We start from the raw sequence: 25,477 nt of genomic DNA on the forward strand, positions 1-25,477 counted from the left end.
AAGAAAGCACTAAAAGAAAAAACAACTATCCTGAAAGTTCCCCACAATACATATCTGAAAGTTAAAAATGCTGGTTGCATTACTCACGGCTGCACTCTGAATCGGCGCATAGCTTCTTGTCTGAGAGTTTTGGCATCTGCCTGCCAGCCTCAGAGTAGTCAGTGGCAGGAGGCCACACAGCACCAGGAGAAGGGTCCAGTTAGCACAGTGTTTCTCCATCTCTGTGTCTGATTCTTAGTTTGTTTGAACAGGACTAAAGCTCAAGTGGGAGGGGCCAGTTGAGGCCAAGCTCCTCCCATTTTCAGAAAGTACACATACAATCCATATAATAACAGAAGAAATTGCACTAACACTCCACTCGAATTAAGTGTATTTACTTATATAGAACACAAGTGATTTGACTTATTTTTATCTTTACCATTTAAGGACAAAATCTGACATTCATTGCAAGCATAACTATCTAGTATTTGATTTGTATGTCTTTTTGTATGTCATTCAAAATTCCTTTTTATTGATGCAGGGTCTTCTTGTGTTACAGCCATAAATCAAGATTGGGAGCAGGGCCCATATCTGTAACTAGCTTCAATTAGGGTCTGTAAGAGAAAAATAGTCAAGTGTTGCTGCAAGTTTCACAGGCTCTCGTTTGTGTGGATATTACTAATCCTATCTGAATCCACACTCAGTTCATTATTACCATGGTGAGGGACACAGACAGGCCACAGGCCCCATAACACCTAGTTACAGAGACTGAGACCTTCGCCAGGGGCCGAACAACCCGTATTTTCACAGTAGCAAAAATCAACACTCACTTTGGTTCAGAGGATTCCTTATGGTCTCTCTGAGCCATTTCCATATTTGGAACACCTTGGAATATAACAAACAGTCCAACAAAGCTAACTGAAAATCCAGTACCTTACTAAGTGAAATCATGATCTCCAGTTATCTATCTGGAAGCTGGTTGCCTGCAACTAGAAGCTGCTCCCTCAACAGTGATGTAAAGTGGGTTACTTTATCCACAAAGTGGCAGCACTGAGCAGGTTACCTAACAGCCCCTGAATGCGTTCTTTTATGGTGAGAATGTTATGCTAGTCAGTATAACACCTGACACTGTGGAAATTAAGAATACTTAACTTGCCTATAGAACGTTTTAGATAGAAGAGGGGTTCCTGACATTATTATAAAATGATCTTTGAACACTCTGAAGCATGTTGCAGTTCTAAAAATGTTTAGTTTAGAGATTATTGGAAAGTTATGAAAGTTTTATTACAGAATTCTAAGCACAATCCTTTGTCTTGTTAATTCTTTAATATGTGGGAAGAATTTGTTAATTATATTTTTAATGCTTTCTATAAAGAAATAGGATAGAGTGATGGTATAAAAGAAAATAGAGAGAGAGGCAAAATTATACAGCTGTGTTTATTTTTTATTTATTAAGATTGAAAACTAAAATAAGACAGTAAAGTTCACAGAAAAGTCTCTCATGAAACTGAATAGAGATTCAAGGCTGTACCACAGTCCAGAGTTGTCTCTTTGAGCTAGTATTTCTTTTTGTGTAATTCATTGTTTAAAATTCAGAATTGCACATAGTGTGTGCCATTGAGACTGTTTTTAGGAGGGGGTGATCCTTTTTCAACTCAGTGAATCTGTTTTCTTTTTGTTTTTTTTACATGTTGGTGTTATATTTTTCACTTGGATGTTATAAGTTGCACTGAATAAATACAGCTGGATAACACAAAAAATGTGTCTGTCTTCATTTCAGGCTGCAAAGCAACAAAATGTGATTGGGGGGTTGGATTTTTTTTCTATACCCACTGTATTTTAAAGGTGATTTTTCTACATTTAAATTTATGTATTTTAATATCCACCAAAAATAATTGTAAAAATAATAATTTGTGACAAATTTTCTATTGAAAGTAGACGTCATAAAACAATATGATAATTTATATTCCAAAGTTGGCAAATTAGGCAAATTTGCTTGTTACAAACCAGAAGCAGAAATATAATATCTTTCTGTTTACAGAAATTGAACAGATATTAATAATCAACTTGATTGATTTCAGAAATAAAAAGTAAATGGGGAAAACTAAAAGACAGAAGTAAAAACTTGTGCACCAAATAAAGCATACAAACATAAATGAACAAATTAATAAAGCATAGGTTTTTTTTAAATATTAAAAACAAACATGATGATGGCTAAATGAAATAAAAACAGTAAAATGTTTACAAAATTTTTTCTTATTTTTCGAAGTTAATATTGTTTTTTGATATTGTTGAACTGCTGCCTTCAAAATTCGAAACAATGGTTTAATTCCCCCATGTTTACATTTAAGAATTTAATTTTTTTTAATAAATCGAAGCTTCACACTGTATCAGTCATTGTATCTCACCTGTATCTACCCTGTTTGTGTGCCCGGCTCCTCCCATTGAACTGATGACGTCATGAGAAGGTGTGGCCTAATTAGCTTTACAGCAGCGCTTCCAAAGCGGTCATCAGTAGTACCTCCCTGTCACCTTTCATGCTAAGTGTGGAGCAGGAACTTCCCAGGTAGGAAAAACAAAGCGTTTCTTGTTCTAAACAAGTCAATAGGGACATTTTGACTACTAACAGACGCTTTCTTACCGAATTAACAAGAAAATTATTTTGAATATAAAACACTCTTACAAGTTCTTAAGTCTTTTAATTAAGCCTTTATTTGCTGTGAAGTTGATACGAACAGCTTGGGCTGTTTTGTTTACACTGCATTAGACTAATGTTGTCGACTCAACAGTTTCAATTCCATTAGATACCACATCATGTTAATAATAAACGCTTTAGCCAGAGGTTCTGGTTTACATCCATTTATGTCATCCTAAGACTGTTTCCTCCATTATGAGCCACAGACCGGGAAGCAGCCTGTTTTATTCCCAGAAAACACTTTTCAGCAACATTAAACATAATGGTGGGGAAATATCGGCATTAAGAAGGTCAGAGCCACATATATGTCTTAGTTACCAGAGCTCTTTAAAACCTGTTTAGCCAATTGTAAGGGGTGTAGTCACTGGGCCACTGAGGAGTCTCGAATGACTCCTGGAATGTGGGAGAAACACTGAAACTTTGTTATGTTGGTCGTTTCCACAAAAGAAGCTCCTAGACAGCAATAGAAATGCCCTAAGGAAGAAATGAATAATGTGTTGTTCGGATACACGCAGAGTATAGGGAAGAAACCCAAGCTCTTTACAGTCCAGGAGGATTAGATGTTGTGAATGAATACACCTGCCAGCTTTGTGTCATACATTTCAGGGTGAGTTCACCTGTTCCAACATGTTTTTGTCCATAGGAAGAACAATAAATCAACTGATGATTCCACCCTCGAAGGAAGCTTCAGCCTCAGTACACCCTACATGTGACACACACAAGTGCTGATCATCTTTTGAAGGATATACAAAACCAAGAGGTGTCAGGTTCTGTGTGTTTCTTGTTAACTCTGAAGAAAATCCAGGCTAGACTAGAGCATTGGACATTTCGACTGGGAAGGATGCAGATGAACAACTTTTGACTATCAGGACGGTTACTTGGAGTCCTGCTCAGCCGTGAACTTTAGGGACGGACCAATGTTTCCATCCAAGAAGGAGAACCTACCCTCTCCCATTCTGGAGGATTCTTTCTTCCCCTTTTCTTCATCACACTCTTCCTCCGGTCACCGGATCATGGCTCCTACAATGGGAGTAGATGATCTTCTCGCCTCACCTCAGGATGACAGCAGTCCTGCACTGCTGGAAAAGGACCTGATCTTGGCTGCTGAGGTGGGCCAAGCTTTGCTGGAGAAAAACGAGGAGCTGGCAGCTCAGATAGAGCAGATGGAAAGGGAGACAGAGGTATGAATGAGAATGAGTGGTCAGAAGTGATGGAGTCTCTGTAAAGGCCTGTTCACACGATAACTATAAAGTTTTACTAATCATTCAAATTCTATGAGAATAGCGATTAGACCACACCACAACTATAACAATACAGAAGAACGATATCATTAGAATTACTTTTAGAACAAAGTTTTTCAGCTGATAACAAAAAAATTAACAGCCAGTCGGAATCCACCTGACTTTAACAAGCTCAAACATTTAAAACAGCAGACAAACTGCTGCGCATGCTTATAATAAACAGAACATTATCGTCTGCTGGTGTGTACGCTAGTTATCTTTATCGTTCTTGGTGTGAACAGACCTTAACTCAGTATAGTAACATGTTTATGTTTACAAACAATCTAAACTCTTTTGTTTAGCTACATTTTTCGAATTTATTGAAAATATTCTTTATTGTCCAGCAGAGAAATTTGCCTATGGTGCTGTACACCTACACAATACATTGTTAATTCTTTAAATCATTATAATAAGAAGAGTAAATAATAACGGCATATAAAACATCTATCACAATAAAAATAAAAAACCCAATAAAATGCACGCAAAATGCTAATGTCTAAAATTAACACCATGTAGCAAATGACTGTATCTCCCAAAAATGTACCAATTTTATTTTAATACCTTGTTATTTACTATTGTAATGGAAGAAAGATTTAAAAGGTTTTTATAGATTAGATTTACACCACCATTCATTTATTTAATACTTAGTTCAGATATTCAGTAAGGACACATTCAATTGATCGAAAATGACAGTAAAGACTTTTTATGAAATGTTTTTATTTCAGAGAAATGCTGTTCTTTTGAACTTCCTATTCATCAAATAATCCTGAAAAATATATCATGATTTGCACAAAAATATTTAGCAGTACTGATCAGCAGCAACACTGATAATAAGTAAGCACCAAATCAGCATATTAGAATGATTTCTAAAGGATCATGTGACACTGGAGTAATGGCTGCTGAAAATTCAGCTTTGCTCACACTGGAATAAATTACATTTAAAATATATAAAAAATGAAAAACCGTTATTGTCAATTGTAATTATATTTCACAATATTTCTGTTTTTATTGTATTTAGATAAAATGTATTCAGCCTTGGTGAGCATAAGAGACTTCTTTAAAAAACCAAACAAACAAAAAAAAACGGTACGTTTCTTAACAAAATTCTTTACAAGCTTAAAACTATAGTATTAAAACTATAAACCATCTACTAGAGGACTTGCCAAGAAGTACAAGAAATAAAGATAAAAAGGAAAATGCTCAAACATGATTGGTTTTGAGTGGTTATATCTGCTGCATAGTGAAATGATGTTGCATATGATGCAGCAACAGTGATATTTTATGGTGGCTCTTCATTTAGAGAGGGTTGTATCAATGGTCTCAAAATAGTGCTAAAAACTTGAATGATAGAACCTGTAATAAATGTTACTTTATGCCCATTACACCACCTTCAAAAACAGCTTCTAGAACCCCAAAATAAACATTTCACCATAAAAGACCCATTTAGGTAGATATCATTCTAAATCAAACCTGTTAACAGCATTAGAACTCTTTTGTGTGTGTGTGAATTACAGATAAAGTTTGTTCTGTACAACAGGCCGTGCAGCAGGAGAAACACGTGGTGCAGCGACGTCTGGAGGTGCGGGACCTCGAGGCAAGTCAGCGGGAAGCAGAACTGCAGGCTGACATCACAGCGTTGCGTGCGCAGTTGGAACAAAAACGCATTCAGAGTCGTGACCGGCGTCATGAAGAAAGTGAGCAGCTGACTCAGCTATCCAACCACAACCAAAAACTTGTGGAACAGCTGGCAGAGGTGACCAGACAATCAGAAGATTTATGTCCCCAGTTTCCTATTTTTTACAACTTCTTGCAAATCTTGTCAGAGGCATCCAGGTTTATGTGGGTAAACATGTCTAGTGACGTAGTAACACGGATACAGTTAGATACAGGGCTGGAATGAAGATCAGCAGGTTTAGGTATCTGTCTGATGTCAGAAGCAGTCCTAGAAATAATGTTTGACTACATCTAAACTTTTCTTTCTCCTTTTTTTTTCTTCCAGGCAGTGGCTTTAGAGCATACTTTGCGTACTGAGCTTCGTTCTTTGAGAGAAGAAATGGAGGATACAAGTTTTAGAAAATCCATAAGCTCTGCTAGACTGGACAGTCTGCAAGCAGAGGTATAGACACAAAATTAGTGATCAAAGTAGAATTAGACCAATATATCGGCCAGGCCAATTAATTTTGACATGATCAACTTTGATTTATAGCAAAATAATCAAAGAAAGTATGTTGATTCGATGTTTTTGTGTTATTTTTCACTACTGATCATATATCATAGAACAGTGTTTTGAAAGAGCGCTGTACAAATATGGATGAACGACTGAAGTCAACTCAAGAAGACAACCACCGGCTGAGATCTGAGAGGGAAGGATTGAGAGAGAGGGTGATTGAGCTACAGACCAGTCTGAAAGATAAAGAAACGGAGGTGAGGAATATGTGCCAGATGATAGAATTTGGGAAAGAAAGTTTATAGAAGATGGGGAGCAAGCGTGAATCTCTATATAGCAGGGGTGGCGAACTCCGGTCCTGGAGAGCCGCAGAGTTCAGCTCCAACCCTAATTAAAACTCACCTGCCTGTAGCTTCCTAGTAACCATTCAGACCTTGATTAGCTTGTTCAGGTGTGTTTGATTAGGGTTGAAGCAAAACTCTGCAGGGCTGCGGCTCTCCAGGACCGACGTTCGCCACCCCTGATATATAGGATAGATGTCTCATATAAATACTGCATACAATTAGAATTTACTCCCTACATTTAACATAAGAATTGATTTGTAGCATTTAGTAATGTGAAGCAGCACCAAGGCTCGTCCTAATCTACATACTCCCATTACCAGTACTGTTGGGAAGTCCATTTCACACAAGAGTCCACCACAAAGAATGAAGCACTAGTAAAATGTCTAATTTAATATTATGAAATAAATATAATTTTCTATTCATCAAATCCTGAAAAAAATGCATCAGTGTTCCACATAAATTTTAAGCAACATAACTGTTAATAAAATAAAACAAATAACTTAAATAACCCAATAAAATGCTTTGTAAAACATCATAAAACAATCATTACATTGATCAAAATCAAGAGTCAATAAAGACATTTGTTACAAAAAATTATATTTCAAATAAATGCTTTTGAACTTTCTATTCATCAAAAAAACCTGATAAATATATAACAATTCAAAATATTAAGCAGCACAACTGTTTTTTCACAATGATAATAATAAGAAATGTTTTTTTAGCACCAAATCAGTCTAGTTTTGATCAAATACATAAGCATAAGCCTCTTCAAAAACATAAAAAAAAATCTTACCCCAAACCTTTGAACCATACTGTTGCTTGAAAAAATGTTTAGTCAGAATACATGGATATTTTTAAATGTGTTTCAATGGAAAAAGATGGTATGGTTATGACATTTACCAGCTGGGGCTAACTGGACTATGCTAACCCACTAAACTTTGACCCTTTGACCTTAACGGTAGATCAGTGGCTTCTAGCAACTTCATCCTTTGCTGTTTGATGCATGCACAAATAAAATGGCTTAATTAAAAAATATCTATATAAAATTAAAAATGTTTTATTTTTTATTATTTAATTGTATTTTAAAGCAAAATGGACAATTCTGTTCTGGGAGGCATTGTGGGCAGAGATGAAAATTCACTGAATAAAGTGTACCATATGGCCACCATGACATACGATTTTCAACATACTGTGATTTGAGGCAAACTAAGTCTAATCCTGCATACCACTGGTCCTAAATTGTATAAGAATTGGGATTGGGGCAGCCTAAGTTTCAGGTTCAGATTTCGCTGGCCAGAGTCCACCCACCCCTAGAGAATTTCAGTCTGGCTGTCTCTGGCTCTTTCACAGCTGGAACAGGAGCACAGCACAGTGTTTCAGCTGCGCACAGTCAACCGTACCCTACAGCAAAGGGTTGAAGCCTTGGGAGAAGAAGCCAATCTGGGGGAGACTACCCGTTTCCCTTTGTCACTTCAGAGTGAGATCCAACAGTCCCAGGTAGCACTCAACCCGTTTAGTAAAAAGAAAGGTGTGCATGCTTCAACTTAGCTTGTAGCAAATGTTTACAGCACTGCAAGCAATGTATATTGACTATCAAAAGTCTTTGAGTTTTATGTAAGTAAGTGTTTGTTTTTCTCCTCAACCAGCTTTTCTCTTCACCACACTTTCTATTTCTGCTGACTGGTTGTTTTCATTTTGATCTCCAACAGGCCAAAGAAACCATTTTGGCCCATTCAGCCATTTTGCAAGAAAAAGAAGAAGAAATTCAGAGGTTACAGAAAGAGGTTAGGTTAATAATATGATGGCATCACAATAGCATGCATATAGACTGAGTATCTTCATCTAAGGTGATATGCAATGTTTTGTTCTTTCATCAGCTACAGTCTAGAGAAACTGAATTAGAAGAGCTGAGGGAGGAGGTGAAGCCATTTCATAACAGTCCTGGTAAACCTACTTACAGGTAAGAACTGGATCAAAAGGCTTTTCAACTTATACCTTTTTGTTCTCTGTGTGTCATATTTAATGCCAGAGATAAAGTGATAAGCTAACAATGTGTGATGAATGGGGGATATTTTGCATAATAATCTAAGGGTAGCTTGAAACAGTCTATTGTTTTGTTCAACCCAAACTTTTTCTTCCTTATCACCCATAGTGCCTTGGAAGAGGAGATCATTTTGGCCCGACAAGAACGTGATGCACTCAACCAGCAGCTTCTGAACACTATCAGACACAAAGTGGCACTGTCTCAGGAAGTTGATTCTTGGCAGGTTGGTAACTTGTAATTGATTTCTAATCCAGTAATGCCAATTGGATTTTGTTAGTATAGTGGTATGCCCTAGAAACCACCCATTATGTTTTGCACAGGAAGTACTAATATTTTTTTCATAAAATATATATCTACCATGCATTGTACAGAGAGCCGTCTTTGACATCCTTCTTGAGTTCAGAAACACAGTTCACAGAAACACAGTCCTCATTACTGTTTTTTGCTAGGCTAGTTCAGTTGTTTGGAGTTCCTTAGGGGTTAGTCTTAGGACCCTTTTAGTTCCTGCAGTGACAAACTGTATTGAACATAAACTGTATTACTGTAAATGATAGTTAACTTCCACTATGCATTGCACATTTAGCAATAAATATTATATATAGAAATTGTAAAAATCTAGTTTTGCTCTTCTTTTACTTTCATTGACCAACACATTTTTGTTCCAGGAGGACATGCGTCTGGTGATCTGTCATCAGGTTCAACTCCAACAACAAGAGAAGGAAAAGGAAAACAACAAGGAACAGACAGGCTTCCAAAGAGGCACTCGCACCACCAAATCACTGCGTGTACGTGGGGAAGATGGAAGGAAAGGGTTTTTCTCTTCTCTGTTTGGGGGAGACTGACTAGACAACAAATAAGAAGGGACAAGAAGGGAAGAGAATACAATAACGAGAGATTTCTCACTTTTGTCTACAAATGGCAAATAATCTTTAAAATCATCCAAATGTGTGAATAGAAAGAAATTATATGTACTCCATAGTGGCACTATTGCATATTTATGTTTTCCAATATTTATTTGCAACTTCAAAATCATACATAAAAATAAATGTATAGCATTTACTTTCTTCTCGACTCTTTTAGTGAAGTGACATGTGGCCAAGTATGGTGACCCATACTCAGAATTAGTGCTCTGCATTTACCCATCCAAAGTGCACACACACAGCAGTGAACACACACCCGGAGCAGTGGGCAGCCATTTATGCTGCGGCGCCCGGGGAGCAGTTGGGGGTTCGGTGCCTTGCTCAAGGGCACCTCAGTCGTGGTATTGAAGGTGGGAGAGAGCGCTGTACATTCACTCCCCCCACCTACAATCCCTGCCAGTACGAGACTCGAACCCACAACCTTTGGGCTATGAGTCCGACTCTCTAACCATTAGGCCACGACTTCCCCATAATAGGAGGGGTTAATCATTCTTAAACCATAAAAGAAACAATGTCTTTAGCACCATTAAAGGCAGCGTTCAGTAAGGCATTATGCAGCATTACAGTCAGTAACATTTCATGTAAACAAAACCTTCTCACTCTCAGGCTGTCATATTTTTAAATGACAAGACAGACTTGTGCCCCAATATACATATAACCCAGGATAAAAAAAAAAAAAACTTTTACTAGATATTGTAGCACCATTTTAAATTAGAAAACAAGTGTTACATAAACACATTCACATACATATGGTAGGATATGACATGAAAATAAAACCTGCACAGTAAAACGGTTGTGTCATGAAAGATACATGAAGATTATTTATATCTTTTGTGTGCCAGTAGTGAATATGAATTAGATTTCTAAACATTCCTTTTACAAATACTGTAATAATTCAGAAAAAAGAATCTTATAAACAGGAGACAAACAAACTATCAACTATCTTACAAACTATATTTGAATCCGTTTACAAGGGGGAAAAACAAAAACAAGAATTCTATGAAAAAAAATGTGGGAACTGCACTACATTACACTCTTTTTAAGAACTTGTGAAAAGATGCTGTAAAGAGAGGATGTTTAAAAAAATATTTCCATTAATCAGATTTTTGGAGTGACCACCATTTAGCAGTTGTTTTCTATTTATTTTCATCTTCCATCAGATTTTATATATAGAGATTTTCACTGTAGTTGTCTCAGATCCCAGTTTGTGTAAATTATGGTATGGTAATTTTGGTATGTATTTTGCATGACATAGAATACTCTTAGAATTTCAATTGTCCAATATTTCAGGTCAATCAGATATTGCACTGCATCTTAATTTGCTTCATGTAGCATCTAGAGTCTGTCATTGAAGTGTCTGAATGGCCATTTATCGCCTAGATAATCAGTCATGTGACAAGTTGCATCACAGTGACAGAATGTGCAGCTCAAACTTATTCCTGAAGTAGGCGCACTTTCCATAGTTCAAAATGTGTTCAACATGGCCCGCTTATAGTACCTCAACTGGGCAATCAGCAACAAGATGGCCATTAACCAGCAATGTTTAGGTCCAAAGTTCCTTCTATTCTACCATACAGAACTCAGTTTTAGAGTCAAACTGATTTTCGTGTATAGAGCATGATATCTGGAAGATCCAAGAGTTCCTGATGCAGGAGAAAACTGTAAGTGCTATTAAGATGAATGGGAATGTTAACGGATAGTCCTCTCCAGGCATAACAGACCCCCAGATTAGGTTTCTATACCAGCATCTTCTCAAGTGTTATTCCTTGATGTTATGGATGTTCTAATCTTCTGCATCACCAAATTTAACACAGAGTTTTGCATGGCTCTGGTGAAAGGTGGATACTTTTTTGCTTGAATTTGGTTGCGCAGACCACCTTTCGAAGTAAGTTCAGGATATGTAGATCCTCTTTAAGGGCCTTCATAGTTTAAATCAGGGGTGGGGAACGTTGATCCTGGAGGGCCTGTGTCCCTGCAGAGTGTAGCTCCAACCCTAATCAAACACACCTGAACAAGCTAATCAAGGTCTTCAGGATACAGGTAGGTATTTATTTTCAGGGTTGGAGCTAAACTCTGCAGGACAATGGCCCTCCAGGATCAACGTTCCCCACCCCTGGTTTACACAGTAGAGATTTGGAAGTTCATAAATACTTTTATCTTGGTTCATAGCCACTGTCTGAGGAGAAATCAGGTAAGAAGAAGCCATCCTCCTCCTCCTCATCTTCAGCAGGCACTTCTCTTTCACAGCTATTACCAGAAGAACAGGAAAGAGTTTCTTCTGCATAATATCTAATCGTCTCTGAGTTTACAAACATGTTCATAATAACTGTTTGTAGTATTCTGGATGATCTCAAATGGTTTAAATTACAAGCACAGGAAGATTCAGATTCACTACCTGGATGCATATTTTCCTCAATCTTTTCAGATATTACATTTTCATTTTCTTCACTATCCTCCATATCATTAGCTATTGTGTACTTATAACACTGATTTGATGTATCGGCCTCCTCAGCTTGCTCTGGTGGGATGACATTAGCGACGGATGTTGGTTGATAGAACAGAGAGCCGTCCTTGTAGTCTTCCTCCCATGAAGAAAAATGGCCCTCTGTGTTCATTGCTGTTTTTGGCGGGGTCACTGTAATTGGCTGGTATTCCTCAAGGATTGGTTTTAGGACCCATTTATATCCTGGAAAAACAATCTGTAAAGGACAAACAAACACTGTATTATTGTAAAGGATAGTGAACCTCTACCATGCATTGCATTTATTTATTTGGTATCATTTTACAATAAGGTTCCATTAATTAACTTTAGTTAAAGCATTAACTAACATGAATAATTAACAGTTGTTAGTTCATTTGAGCTCAGGTTTCATTATAAGTACACAAGTGTGAATAAATACATCCATTAAAATGACTCAGAGACCAGTTAAAATAATAGAAAAATTGTCTCAGAAAACAAAGTTAGTTCCTAGAACAGCTCTAGCAACATTTGTTTGCAGATGCCACACAATTTGATATTTTGTATCTAATGCATTGAAATTCAGATTTTTTAAGTTTGACTTGAGGCCTATATACACATAATAAATGTATACTGTATATAAAAATATTAAACATCTTAGAAGGGTAATGTCCAAAAAAATCAAGTAATGTAAAGTCAAATTAGGACATACACAATGCTTTATGAACAACAGTATTGAAGTACATACCAAATGTTTTGGAAAGTGGAGATTCTTGTTTTTATGCCTCATGTGGTAAAAACAACCAAAAGACAAAAAAATCCCAGTTGAAAAAATAATTAGCAGTATGGCCACAATGTACACCAGCATAAAGCTTCTAGTAGAATCTATAAGAACATACACATTAACATACATAAAATACCGTTGTAATAAAGTTGCTTTTATGTTTTTGAAGTTATGCTCTCCAAGGCTGCATTTATTTGGTCAGAAATACAGTAAAAGTCATATTGTTAAAAATGATTACAGTTTAAAATAACCGTTTTCTGTTTTAAAATGTAATTTATTCCTGTAATGCAAAGTTGAATTTTCAGCATCATTACTCCTGTCTTTAGTGTCACATGATCCTTCAGAAATCACAATTGCTGCTCAAGGAACATTTCTTATTATTATTTTATCATTTTTATAAATGTCAGAAACAGTGCTGCTTTCTAGTTTTGTGGGAATTGTAATATATTTTCTTGAGGATTCTTCGATGAATAGAAAGCTCAAAAGAGCATTTACTGTATTTGAAATAGAAATCTTTTGTAACATTATACATTTTTACTCTCACTTTTGATCAGTTCAATGCATCCTCACTGATCTCTCCAGATATACACACTCTGAATACTATAAAAAATTTAATTATATCCATTACCTAATAGAAATATACATTTGGTGGTGTTGAAGTTGTTGTTCTTCAAGACGTGTTGATGACTGGCAGAAACACTAACACAGTAGTTCTTGCCAGATGGCACATCACGGAAAATGTAGGGAGATTCTGAGGTTGATTTCAGTGCTACAAACTAAAAAAAAAAAATTAATAAAATAAAATTATTACATTAAAAAAAAATCAACAAATTTTAAGTAATGCATTGAATCACAATGAATGTAGAAATTTCATTGTAAAAATCAGTGATTGTACAAGACAAAAATGTTATGCATTTACCTTTGATTCCCCTGCAGGACTGTTCTCAAAAAGGTATAGCAGGTATTCCAGTGGTTTGATCTCTGGTTTCAATTCCAGACAATGACTAAAATTAATTTTAATGGACTTTTGTTCAGTTGAGATTTTTACATCTGGGGAACTCAGGTGTGCTACAGAATAATCCAACAGAAAGTCCAACAAAGGAGCATTATTTAGCTTTCCTGACAAAAACAATTTACGACATTCATTCTGGATGTCTTATATAATATATTTGAACTTACTGTCTCCATATGGCTGGAAAGACTTTAATGTAGTTGTCCAGTTGGAGCTCGCCCTTTTAAGTGCTGTCTTGACCCTCACAAAATAATTCCAGTGAAGCTCAGGTTGCAGACTGAAGGTCAGTTCGCATTTCAGTATGGCTATGTTAGTGCAGTGTGGAGAGCGATTCCACTTTCCTCCAGACCTACCCGAAAAAACATCATAATGAGTACAATAAACAATTTTTCAAAACAAAAAAGTTATTTATTTATTTTTTGATAAAGTCTGTATGTACATTTTTCGTGCAGTTATAAACTCCATGGTATATCTGCTGTCAGGAGGATTTCCTTTCCCAGGAAGCCATTCAGCTGTAGCCTTAAAATCCAATAATCCCACAGTTAGATTCTTTGGAGGAGAAAGAATGGCTAAAAAGAAAACTTGACATTAATTACAAAACAAACTAATTTAATATATATGAATAAAAGCCAAAATACGCAAACCAACATGTATTGACAATAATGGTGTGTGCATGCAACAAAATAGTAGTTATATATTTGCATTGTGAGGTTAAGAAGGAAGGTTAGCATTTGTGTTACATATCTGCCCTACATCTAAGCAACTGTCAAACCACCGTTTAGATGCAGAAAAAATGTACACTACCTAGGGATGGCGTCAGGCATATCTGGAGCAATGTGAACATGCAGGCTAGGAAGTGGGTCATAGTGACATTAAATCATGTCAAACCTTTAAAAAAGGCTGGAAGTTTATCCTTAATTGCCCCTAAGGTTTGGAAAAATAAATAAATAAATGTATAAAGACAGCATTACATAAATAGAAATATGCAAAATAACACAAATAGTCTGGTGCAAACAATATTTGACTTAAAGGGCCAGAGCAAGATTACAGTTAGAATATTAGAATCATTACAATATCAAAAGGAGAAATTAAAATAAAACCAATAAGTGTTCAGTAAAAGCCTTAGTTACTAATTATGGACGATTAAAGTCATGCTCACCACGCTAGAGTCATCTCTGTTTCTGTAAATAAAGCAACAGTCCGGAAGATAGCAGATCCATTTTACAAACCAGCAGCATACTGAGATTGGGTTTAAAGAAATAATCCAAGCCAAACACAACTGCTATCAAAGTGTCACTCTTTCACTACGGAGAATGTCTTGAGGGTATGTCAAGCAAATACCTCCAAGCAATTTTTAAAAGACGAATAAAAAACAAACATTTGTCTGTCTAAACATTATACAGTACACAGAATAAGACAACAACTATCAGCAGCTTTACACTGACAGTATATCAAACAAGTCCAGACCTCTTTACTGATCTAAAGGTATATGTGTGACTTAAGCCCCTCCCCTGTTACCTGAAACCTGAAAACAGGTTGTTCCAGTCTCCAGGGTGGAATCTCACCAGTCGTCCTCATCAATCTCCACCTTTATCTCCTACATTAGCAATATATGCACGCCGGTTGCTTTGGCGATTTGTTGTTGGTTTCTTTTTTTCTTACATCTATTTAACCATCTACAGCCTTATATCCATTAATATCGTATCATACTATGTTTGTTCATTTGGCCAGGAAATACCTGTACCCACACACCTGATAGAGTTTGGGTTCCATGCCATTGGCCTGCATAGTTGAGGTCTAAAATACACTCAACTAAGTAATATTAGTTACTATTAGTTCAGTAATATTACTGATATGACTGCATGGACACCATCTGATGAAACCAAACTGAATTAAACTGGATGATGGCACTATTGTCTTCTGTAGGGCTGCTTTAGAGCTGAATCACATCTAGCAACAACTGAATCAACACTGAACTGACTTAAGCTGAATAAAAACATTACTGTCTTCTGCAGAACTGCTTACAGCTGAAGTGAACTTCTTTCAAAATTAATTAAAGGGGTCATATGATGTTGCTAAAAAGAACATTATTTTGTGTATTTGGTGTAATGAAATGTGTTTATGTGGTTTAAGGTTAAAAAAACACATTATTTTCCACATACAATGACTTATACTGTCTTTTTACACATTGCATTGCATCTTGCCGCGTAAACATAAAACCATGTATGCATTTGTGATCGGAGAAATGACAAACTACAAACGCTACTCTACACTGCTCAAAACTCGTGTTTGAATCGCCAGTGGCAAATTCTTTAAATATAAAAACGTACTTACAGTCTGTGAGTCAGAACAGCCGACATTGTAGTCTACTCTACCAGGATCAGGAGACAGTCCTCCATAAAATGCACTGGACACATCTGAATATTTGGGTTGAACTGTTCTGGAACAGTGTTGTAAATACAACTTAACCACTGATTTCTAGTCGTGTCCTCTTTTGGAAGGCCAAACAAAGTAGTTTCACTTTCACAAAGAAATACAGCGTCACACACGGCGGGCTAGAGTGAGCGGCGGCGGGTGGGCTTGCGGCAACTACATGTGATGACCCCGGGCTGGACTCCACTTCGTCCACGGTGAAAGCCGATCCGGCGATCCACAGCGCGAAGTTGATGTATTTCCTCAGCGACCAGCACGGATCAGCTCCAGGCATGACGAAGTAACTTTATTAAAGAATATCTCTTTGGATTTGAGACTTTAGTCTTTGCAACTTTACAGCTCTTCTTTATGCACCAAGAGCTTGTAACACTCCAAAGAGAAAGGAAAAATTTAAATCCCATCATATGACCCCTTTAACTTTACACTATTGAACTGTTATTGAACTGAACCAACACTGAACTGACTTGAGCTAAATAATTGCACTGCTCTCTTTTTAGAGCTGCTTTAAAGCAGAATCTTAATTATCTCCATAAAGGAGTTATCATGACTGATTCTGCTATTTTTACTGTGAGGCTGCTTTGAAGCAATCCATATTACTTAAAGTGTCATAGAAATAAAGGTGACTTGACTGGACTACAGCCACCTTTACAAGTGGAGAGATAAAAGACTATTTGGGATGGAGTGAAAGGGAAAGGAAACATGACATGTAGACTTGCAGTCGAGATTTTCTTCCTAGATTGCATTTTGTTGGGATACAACTATATACAGTTCCCTTTAGAAACATATTTTTGGGAATACTATATCCTTACAATATGTAAGGATACAGCAACTTTGCATGCACCTATACTAACCTCTACATCAGTGTCTTCTTTATAATTAGACAAAATTACATCTAGAAATTACACACAATAAAAAATATATTATTTACAGTAGCTTACTCATTTAGCTCGGATTCTAGAGAATAAATATGCACTTGCCTGCCATGCCTTGGATTGAAGCCCTCAAAGGAAGAGAAAAAGAGGAAGACCAGCTCTAACCTGTAGAACAACAATGTAAGCAGAACTGAAGAGCATCAATATGTCTTTGAGAAAGGCAAAGCAGGCAGACCAAGACAGACAGACATGGAGATTTGTAGTCAAGACCCTCTGACCTAACTAGGACAAAGAGGAATACGCAAGTAAATGGGTTTTGTAAATAAATCATTTGATCACTATATGGTCAAATTAATCAAAAAGCTGTTTTGCAGAAAGAGAGTTTAAAAATCAACAGCCTTCCAGATGAAGATCCAGAAGTGCCTTTGTGGGATTTATGATGTACATGCAACCTTATGGTAGTTTCTTATGAATGTAGAGCATTGTGTTTGAGAGATAACGTCTTTATCCACATTTGCGTAAAGAACAGGATACTATTTTTGGAAGATCTAGAATTATCTGTACTGTTAACTATCAGAATCTGTAGAAATGGTGCGAGTATATTCTCGTAGCTTCATACAGCTGAACCCCTGATGTCCCATGGATTATTTTGCCGATCTCCTTGCTACGTTTCTGGACGTTGATCGTGGTAGTACCCTTGCTGTCTATGGGAGGGTCAGAGAGCTGTCAGAATGCATCAAAAATATCTTTGTGTTCCGAAGATGAACGGAGGTCTTATGGGTTTGGAACGACATAAGGGTGAGTAATTAATGACAGCATTTTAATTTTTGGGAGAACTAACCTTTTAAGAACTATCATAATTTAGTTTGAGGCTTGATCCCCTTACTTATTTCTACAACCTTTGGAAGTGTGGAAAACTTTGTCTTCAGTAAACTCTCCGTCAACTGATTGAACTTCAACTTTGAATCCTAGTCTTCTTTAAACATATATCTTCATAGGGTCAAAGTGTGTTTGTTGGTGGAGAATGCGGGCATATGTGTTTAACTGCACTACCTGGAGAAATTAATTGTTCAGATGAGTATTTGAACAGCAGCTAACTGACTTTTGACTTATGAATTTTATTATTCATAATGGGTTTTTAAAAATTATTATTTCAGGTTTTATTAGTTCAGGTGTTTCAGAATCCTATTCAAGTGTTTCAGGCATCATGCAGATAACTTGCAATGATCTTTAATAAGTTTCTTCACAGTTTTATTACATTGTGTAAATGCAATCTACTTACAGAGTTTCTATATCATATCATTTAGCTGTAAGGGAGGCGCTTTAGGAAACTGACAGAACACATCCATTTACCCACTGCTTTATTTACAGCAGCTGAAGTACAGAAGTGCAAGGAAAACACAGGTAAAGGGGTACGAGCTTGCTCATTCACACATTATGCCGCAGTTTTGTCAATTGCCACAATTGCCCACTTTATTAAGTTCAGTTACAGTTCTTGATGTGAACAGGCTTTAAGCTGCATTAATTTGGGGGATTCCCTTCCGCATTTATATGTGGTTCTCACTCCTGAAACTTTGCAGTGTGAATGTGGTTGATATAAAACAGGCCTGACTCATTCCTGTGAACCAGTGGTTGTTATGCTTCATAAGAACGGGCACTACTGGACCACGGCTCTGACATTTGTCAAATCAGACAAAAGTCCTGTATTATCTCATGTATAGTGCATCTTTATACAGTTCACACTGACACTGCACCATTTACCCACTGCTTTATTTACAGCAGCTGAAGTACAGAAGTGCAAGGAAAACACAGGTAAAGGGGTACGAGCTTGCTCATTCACACATTATGCCGCAGTTTTGTCAATTGCCACAATTGCCCACTTTATTAAGTTCAGTTACAGTTCTTGATGTGAACAGACTTTAAGCTGCATTAATTTGGGGGATTCCCTTCCGCATTTATATGTGGTTCTCACTCCTGAAACTTTGCAGTGTGAATGTGGTTGATATAAAACAGGCCTGACTCATTCCTGTGAACCAGTGGTTGTTATGCTTCATAAAAACGGGCACTACTGGACCACGGCTCTGACATTTGTCAAATCAGACAAAAGTCCTGTATTATCTCATGTATAGTGCATCTTTATACAGTTCACACTGACACTGCGTTTTCTTCCATCGTCATACTTGCCATTACACCAGAATCCGACCCTCAAGGAGAGTCTTCAAGTTTAGCTTAACAAAGGAGAGCAAGAGAGTGATTTGTTTGAATGAAAGACAACAGAGGGGATGATACATGATAAATTGTGTGGCTCTTTGCTAATCTTCAATATGTTTAGCTTGACATAGATTTGGGAGTGAACTATATTTGTTTGCTACAAAAAAATTGATCTTTAATAGAGAAGTAACAGGAAATTTTGTGACATAGCTACATATTCATTTGTGTGGTCTCCTTCAGCAGTTGCAGAAGTTGCCATCTTGTTCTTAAGTAAGATCATCTTTGAATATTTACTTCAGGTTACTTAAGGGACCAATATAAGACCAAAACAGCAAAATCCTTGACACATGATGGAACCAACATAGAGGGGACGTTCCTGGTTTTTTCAGCCCTCATTCCTGCTTGCCATGAACTGCATGATTGTCCAGTCTAGCAAACAGGGCTTTGGTTAGCTTGCCTGTTCTCTCCGTAGTCCGTGGTGGACCGGGGTCTTTGGGCAGACGTGAAGGTGGTTTTCTGAAGTCCCCAGTCTTGAGTGGTGCCTCTTTTCAGTTAGGTTACGCATCTAACCAACGTTAACCCCAAGACCGACCTGTAACTTGTCTGCTCTGTGGTTGACAAAGGCACCCATGATCAATGTGGCAGGAAGGGGGTAAAGCCGCTTTTCCAGAACCCCACCAATAATACAGCGGCTGTCCACCATTCCTATAAAAACATCCAAATGATTGACAGAGATTATGAGTTAAATATTAATCCTAAATTTAATCATTCTGTTACACATATTAGGCATTTAAAAGACTACTAACTCAACAATGGAAAAAGAGAAATTAATACTCTTATTAAGCAAGGAAGCATTAAATTGAAAAAAAATCAAAAGTGACAGTAAAGGCTTTTATAATAATAAATGCTCTTTTTAAACTTTTTTTTTCTACACAAAGAATCATGTAAATAAAATGTATCACAGTTTCACAAAAATTTTAAGCAGCACAACTGTTTTCAACATTGCCAATAATAAGAAGTGCTTCTTGAGCAGCAAATCAGCATATTAGAATGATTTCTGAAAGATCATGTGACACCTTAGACACTGAAGAGTAATGATGCTGAAAATTCAACTTTACCACTGTAAAATAGAAAACCTTTTTTTATTGCATAAATATTTCTTAATATTACTGTTGGTATTGTGGTATGCATTGTGCTATGCATGAGACTTCTTTCAAAAACACAAAAAAAATCTTTCCAGCCCTTAGATTTTTGAACGGTAGTGTATAGAAGTTTGTGGTAAGTCTATTTTAAAGTTTCATTGTTATTGCCAGGCCAAGATAAAGCCTGCAAACTTCAAACTTCCATCTTCTGTGCTGATTACTTGCCATTACACCAGAATCCGACCCTCAAGGAGAGTCTTCAAGTTTAGCTTAACAAAGGAGAGCAAGAGAGTGATTTGTTTGAATGAAAGACAACAGAGGGGATGATACATGATAAATTGTGTGGCTCTTTGCTAATCTTCAATATGTTTAGCTTGACATAGATTTGGGAGTGAACTATATTTGTTTGCTAAAAAAAAATTGATCTTTAATAGAGAAGTAACAGGAAATTTTGTGACATAGCTACATATTCATTTGTGTGGTCTCCTTCAGCAGTTGCAGAAGTTGCCATCTTGTTCTTAAGTAAGATCATCTTTGAATATTTACTTCAGGTTACTTAAGGGACCAATATAAGACCAAAACAGCTAAATCCTTGACACATGATGGAACCAACATAGAGGGGACGTTCCTGGTTTTTTCAGCCCTCATTCCTGCTTGCCATGAACTGCATGATTGTCCAGTCTAGCAAACAGGGCTTTGGTTAGCTTGCCTGTTCTCTCCGTAGTCCGTGGTGGACCGGGGTCTTTGGGCAGACGTGAAGGTGGTTTTCTGAAGTCCCCAGTCTTGAGTGGTGCCTCTTTTCAGTTAGGTTACGCATCTAACCAACGTTAACCCCAAGACCGACCTGTAACTTGTCTGCTCTGTGGTTGACAAAGGCACCCATGATCAATGTGGCAGGAAGGGGGTAAAGCCGCTTTTCCAGAACCCCACCAATAATACAGCGGCTGTCCACCATTCCTATAAAAACATTCAAATGATTGACAGAGATTATGAGTTAAATATTAATCCTAAATTTAATCATTCTGTTACACATATTAGGCATTTAAAAGACTACTAACTCAACAATGGAAAAAGAGAAATTAATACTCTTATTAAGCAAGGAAGCATTAAATTGAAAAAAAATCAAAAGTGACAGTAAAGGCTTTTATAATAATAAATGCTCTTTTTAAACTTTTTTTTTCTACACAAAGAATCATGTAAATAAAATGTATCACAGTTTCACAAAAATTTTAAGCAGCACAACTGTTTTCAACATTGCCAATAATAAGAAGTGCTTCTTGAGCAGCAAATCAGCATATTAGAATGATTTCTGAAAGATCATGTGACACCTTAGACACTGAAGAGTAATGATGCTGAAAATTCAACTTTACCACTGTAAAATAGAAAACCTTTTTTTATTGCATAAATATTTCTTAATATTACTGTTGGTATTGTGGTATGCATTGTGCTATGCATGAGACTTCTTTCAAAAACACAAAAAAAATCTTTCCAGCCCTTAGATTTTTGAACGGTAGTGTATAGAAGTTTGTGGTAAGTCTATTTTAAAGTTTCATTGTTATTGCCAGGCCAAGATAAAGCCTGCAAACTTCAAACTTCCATCTTCTGTGCTGATATTAGGTCAAAGGAGTTAAATGGAGCTGAGTGTAGTAAACACTTACTGGCAACTCAGCACAGAATGCAAACTAAACAAGTATTTTTTTTAAAAATGCACATGCAAAATGCTTTAGCTATACATTGTAAAAATTCAATTTGGACTGAAACTGGGTGTTTTTTCTGTTTTGTGCCATATTGTTTGGCTCAACGATGTTAAGAATCATACGGAGCCCCAGACATGGCATGCGGGGGAAAAAAATATTTTTTGCCCATTCGTTCCCATGACTTTGTAATACATCAGCACGATTTACTAATTTGTACCCTCGTTTTAAGTAAATCGTGAGCATGTTTTACTAATTCGTTACCTCATATAGTGAAATCATCGGTAAGCTTTACTAACTCCTATCCACATTAGTAAATCATGCTCACAATGTACGTAAAATTAAGTGATGAATTATATATGCCCACAATACAAATATTTTATTCTGCATGTCATGTCTGTAGAATCAACAAAAAAACAGTGAAAACTGATATCAAAAATTATTTCTCAGTTCCAGTGTTGGAGTAGTTACTGCAATTTGTGATACAGTGCACAGTGAGTATATCTGCCCTTCTTACCTCTGAAGACCATTTTAGCTTCAGGAAGTTCCATCTGGTAACCAAAGGAAAAGGTTGTTTCCTGGGTCCTAGTGCTCACTTCAAACTCCACTCCCACCTGAATCTGTGGAGATGAATTACAGACCATTACTGTGAAACACCATCATATCCTTCAACACCACCATACCTGTTTGTTGGCTCTGTGGTAGTAGCTGGCATGTGCACCTCCTTTACCAGCATTCAGTGTTGCAACCCAATTTGGCCCTAAGACATTTGAGACATGACATTTGAGTCTGAAACCCAAGTAAACCCCACCTTGAGTCTTTTTAAGAAACAGGCAAACATTGTACACACAAACAGGATGAGTTTCACTGAAAAAGCAACTGTTTAGGACAACTTATACTGGTGTATGACAAACAGACGGCCGCTGAGCAAGAGCAGACGATCACTCTAACCTGAGTACTGGCCTGCCAGGGTAAGAATGCCCCCTTCCTCTGCTCGACCTCGATGGTATACCAGCTCTCCCCCCAGAACCAGCTGCGGGGATACGCTTTGAAGAAAGTGTGCAACCATGATAACTGTCACAAAGAAAAACAAATGCACAAACAAACAACAACATTAAAGATGCAGTAGGTGATATTGACCACTAGCGGTTGAACTGCAGTCCAAATTCAAAATATTGGAGAGTGTTGTTTCACCCGCCCCCTACTTTTCAGACTTGACACTCACGCGGGTTGCCAGATTAAAGACAAGCAACAGGAATGAGTGCAATTGACAATGGAACAAGTCTTACACTGTCAGTTGATTTATGCGCATTTTAATATGTCTCTGGTCATAGAACTTTTTAGATGGATGCTGAGGTTTTTTTAAGTCTGGTAGAATCTGAGAACTCTGACCCAGTTAATTTGCTGGGTTCCATGGCTGCAATACGATGTGTTTTCCACCAACTGGCAACCCGGGGTGTTGAAATACTACTGGGTAAACGGACTGTGCACGGAATCACATGGACCTAAAAAAAAAACAGACATTCTGACACGGAATGCACATTACAAAGTAGAATAACTGCCTGAAGTGTTGTTTTTCGGAGAAACAAGTATGTGAACTTAGCATGTTTCCTAAATATCTGCAAACATATTATGGTATTTTTATGCTTTAGTCCAGTCAAAAAATACATACAGCACCTTTAACTAGAGTTGGAGAGTGGTGGGTGTGCGGTTGCTAAGGTGTTCTGAGTGGTTTTAGTTTGCTGCTGTGCAGTTGCCACTGCGTTTACAATGGTTGCCGGGGTGTTACTAAGATGTTTCTAGGTGTTTTTTTGCATTGCTATGCAGTGTGTTCTGAGGGGTTGCCAGGGTGTTGATATGCAGCTGTTAAAATGTTTTAGTGTGTTGTGCTGTTGCTAGGGTGTTCTCAATGGTTGTAGTGTGCTGCTGTGTGGTTGCTAATATGTTCTGAGTGTCTTTAGTGCATTGCTGTATGGATGCTAAGATATTTGTTGCATTGCTATGGGTTTGTTAAGGCGTTCTGAGGGGTTGTCAGTGTGTTGCTATGTAGCTGTTCGGGAGTTTTTTGGGTTATGTGGTTCGTAGTGTTTTAGTTTGTTGTTAAACTGTCTCTAGTATGCTTGTGTGGATGCCAGTGTGTTGCTATGTGGTTCTTAAGGTGTTCTGAGAGTTTTTAGTGAATAGAAGATATTTATTTTAGTGCATTGCTATGTTGTTGCAGTTTATTACTTTTAGGATTTTTACATTTTAATTAATTATTCGCATTTTATCAACTCATAAACCCCCTGAAGTTCCCCTAGTTTGTGAAACCTTTCACATCAACACTGCTCACTAATGACAAGAAACAACGGATTTAAACATTTTTAACACAAGCAGGGTGACTTATGGAGTTTAAAATGAATGCAGTTCCACTCAACAAGCTTTGAAAATAATAACTTACAGTCTGTAATCATTTTCTTTTAATCATTTAATTCATCAAAATGACATGCAAAGGCAACCATAGAAAAACCTGTTCTGCCTGGAAGCCAGTGCTTTGTTGTAACTAATGCACATTCCTGTGAAATCAATAAATCAGAATGTCTTTTGTTTTAATGAGGGACTCACACGATCATACCTGATTCCCTCAGAATGTCAGGGTTGGCCATAGTAACCGCTGCTGTGAAGTCACTACCTCTATACTCCGTCTCAAACTGCCACGTGACAAACTGTGCCTGTTGAGTCTATTAAAGAATATGCAGTCAGTCCACATTGTGTTCAAAACGTATACAATACTGCATAACACTGTTACTTACCTGAAACACTGCTTTAGCTCTTATTTTCTCACTCAGATGGAACAAAGAGTGTGCGTTTAAGCTGCCAGAGGAGTCCATTTCCCCAATAAGCATGGGTGAGCCCTTTATAGACAGAAGATTATTGGATTGTAAAAGAGAGAAATTCATCATATTAAACGTAATGCATCTATACCCAGTTAAAACACACATCGAGTAAGTGTCCATTAAGTGAACATTATCATTTAAACCCGTTGATTACTGCTCAAGAAGATTTGTTTGCCTGCACTTCTTTTGAAATGTGTTACAAGAAACCTAGTAGCTTGTATTGCAGGTTTTTAGTATTCAATCATTGCATAACATGCAGTAGGAGTCATAAACTAAAAATAACAGATGATTAAGATTAGGATTGTGTTAAATAAGTTACCCAACGCATTCTTTACCGTTTGGTAAGAAAAGCCTCCAACATTCAAGTTATCCAGTTATGTCAAAAATATGTCATGTCTCCATGTTTCCAGAACAACATTCTTTTTTATTTCAAAAACAACATTCCTATTTTTTTTACTTTATTAATGTATACTATCATGTGATTTTAAACTCTACCATTCAAAAGTTTGGGCCAGTACTTTTTTTTTTTTTTTTAAAAAATTATTATTTTATTTCAGAAAAGGAAT

The 25,477-nt window shown here is 36.9% G+C and overlaps 3 protein-coding genes across 7 annotated transcripts in view; 1 reads left to right on the forward strand and 2 right to left on the reverse strand.

Annotated features, from left to right (window-relative positions):
- Positions 1-2,496: 2,496 nt before the first annotated feature.
- On the forward strand, positions 2,497-9,571 carry LOC107603196 (bicaudal D-related protein 2-like). 2 transcript variants are annotated; one of them, XM_016295929.1, is made up of 10 exons: positions 2,497-2,545; positions 3,318-3,855; positions 5,492-5,707; positions 5,954-6,070; positions 6,232-6,378; positions 7,816-7,962; positions 8,175-8,249; positions 8,343-8,425; positions 8,618-8,732; positions 9,175-9,571. In XM_016295929.1, exons 2-10 carry the CDS (start codon positions 3,592-3,594, stop codon positions 9,349-9,351), a joined length of 1,341 nt encoding a protein of 446 aa, XP_016151415.1. In that variant the 5' UTR covers positions 2,497-2,545; positions 3,318-3,591; the 3' UTR covers positions 9,352-9,571. The 2 variants fall into 2 exon arrangements, with proteins under 2 accessions (XP_016151415.1, XP_016151416.1); XM_016295930.1 differs by lacking the exon at positions 7,816-7,962 and having other exon boundaries at positions 9,175-9,570.
- Positions 9,572-11,494: 1,923 nt separating this feature from the next.
- crfb12 (cytokine receptor family member B12) lies at positions 11,495-15,294 on the reverse strand. 3 transcript variants are annotated; one of them, XM_016295927.1, is made up of 9 exons: positions 15,202-15,294; positions 14,843-14,864; positions 14,572-14,607; positions 14,123-14,252; positions 13,851-14,032; positions 13,591-13,739; positions 13,300-13,447; positions 12,636-12,772; positions 11,495-12,128 (listed from the first exon to the last, which is right to left on the reverse strand). In XM_016295927.1, the coding sequence occupies exons 4-9, from the start codon at positions 14,146-14,148 to the stop codon at positions 11,583-11,585; spliced, it is 1,188 nt and encodes a 395-aa protein (XP_016151413.1). In that variant the 5' UTR covers positions 14,149-14,252; positions 14,572-14,607; positions 14,843-14,864; positions 15,202-15,294; the 3' UTR covers positions 11,495-11,582. The 3 variants fall into 3 exon arrangements, with proteins under 3 accessions (XP_016151413.1, XP_016151412.1, XP_016151411.1); XM_016295926.1 differs by having other exon boundaries at positions 14,488-14,607; XM_016295925.1 differs by lacking the exon at positions 15,202-15,294 and having other exon boundaries at positions 14,488-14,607; positions 14,843-15,176.
- A 5,275-nt stretch (positions 15,295-20,569) lies between these two features.
- LOC107603199 (mitochondrial import receptor subunit TOM40B-like) overlaps positions 20,570-25,477 on the reverse strand; it is a 7,801-nt gene continuing 2,893 nt past the window's right edge. For both annotated transcript variants that reach the window (XM_016295941.1, XM_016295940.1), the window contains exons 5-10: positions 24,828-24,929; positions 24,650-24,755; positions 22,987-23,109; positions 22,719-22,795; positions 22,553-22,655; positions 20,570-21,298 (exon numbers count right to left, since the gene is read on the reverse strand). In XM_016295941.1, coding sequence (XP_016151427.1) covers positions 21,159-21,298; positions 22,553-22,655; positions 22,719-22,795; positions 22,987-23,109; positions 24,650-24,755; positions 24,828-24,929 — 651 coding nt within the window. In that variant the 3' untranslated portion in view covers positions 20,570-21,158. The remainder of the gene's footprint in view (positions 21,299-22,552; positions 22,656-22,718; positions 22,796-22,986; positions 23,110-24,649; positions 24,756-24,827; positions 24,930-25,477) is intronic.

Source organism: Sinocyclocheilus grahami, unplaced genomic scaffold (assembly GCF_001515645.1).
Source record: "Sinocyclocheilus grahami isolate Dianchi unplaced genomic scaffold, SAMN03320097.WGS_v1.1 scaffold342.1, whole genome shotgun sequence".
NCBI classification, from domain to species: Eukaryota; Metazoa; Chordata; class Actinopteri; order Cypriniformes; family Cyprinidae; genus Sinocyclocheilus; species Sinocyclocheilus grahami.

Excerpts from the sequence above, each read along its gene's own strand:
- LOC107603196 (XM_016295929.1), top strand. The coding sequence starts at position 3,592 with ATGTTTCCATCCAAGAAGGAGAACCTACCCTCTCCCATTCTGGAGGAT. Across the intron at positions 3,856-5,491 it reads AGATGGAAAGGGAGACAGAG|GCCGTGCAGCAGGAGAAACA; the intron begins GTATGAATGAGA and ends TCTGTACAACAG. Across the intron at positions 8,426-8,617 it reads CCTGGTAAACCTACTTACAG|TGCCTTGGAAGAGGAGATCA; the intron begins GTAAGAACTGGA and ends TATCACCCATAG.
- crfb12 (XM_016295926.1), bottom strand. The coding sequence starts at position 14,548 with ATGACCCACTTCCTAGCCTGCATGTTCACATTGCTCCAGATATGCCTG. Across the intron at positions 14,253-14,487 it reads ATGCCTGACGCCATCCCTAG|CCATTCTTTCTCCTCCAAAG; the intron begins GTAGTGTACATT and ends TTTTCTTTTTAG. Across the intron at positions 13,448-13,590 it reads GTCCTGCAGGGGAATCAAAG|TTTGTAGCACTGAAATCAAC; the intron begins GTAAATGCATAA and ends TTTTTTTTTTAG.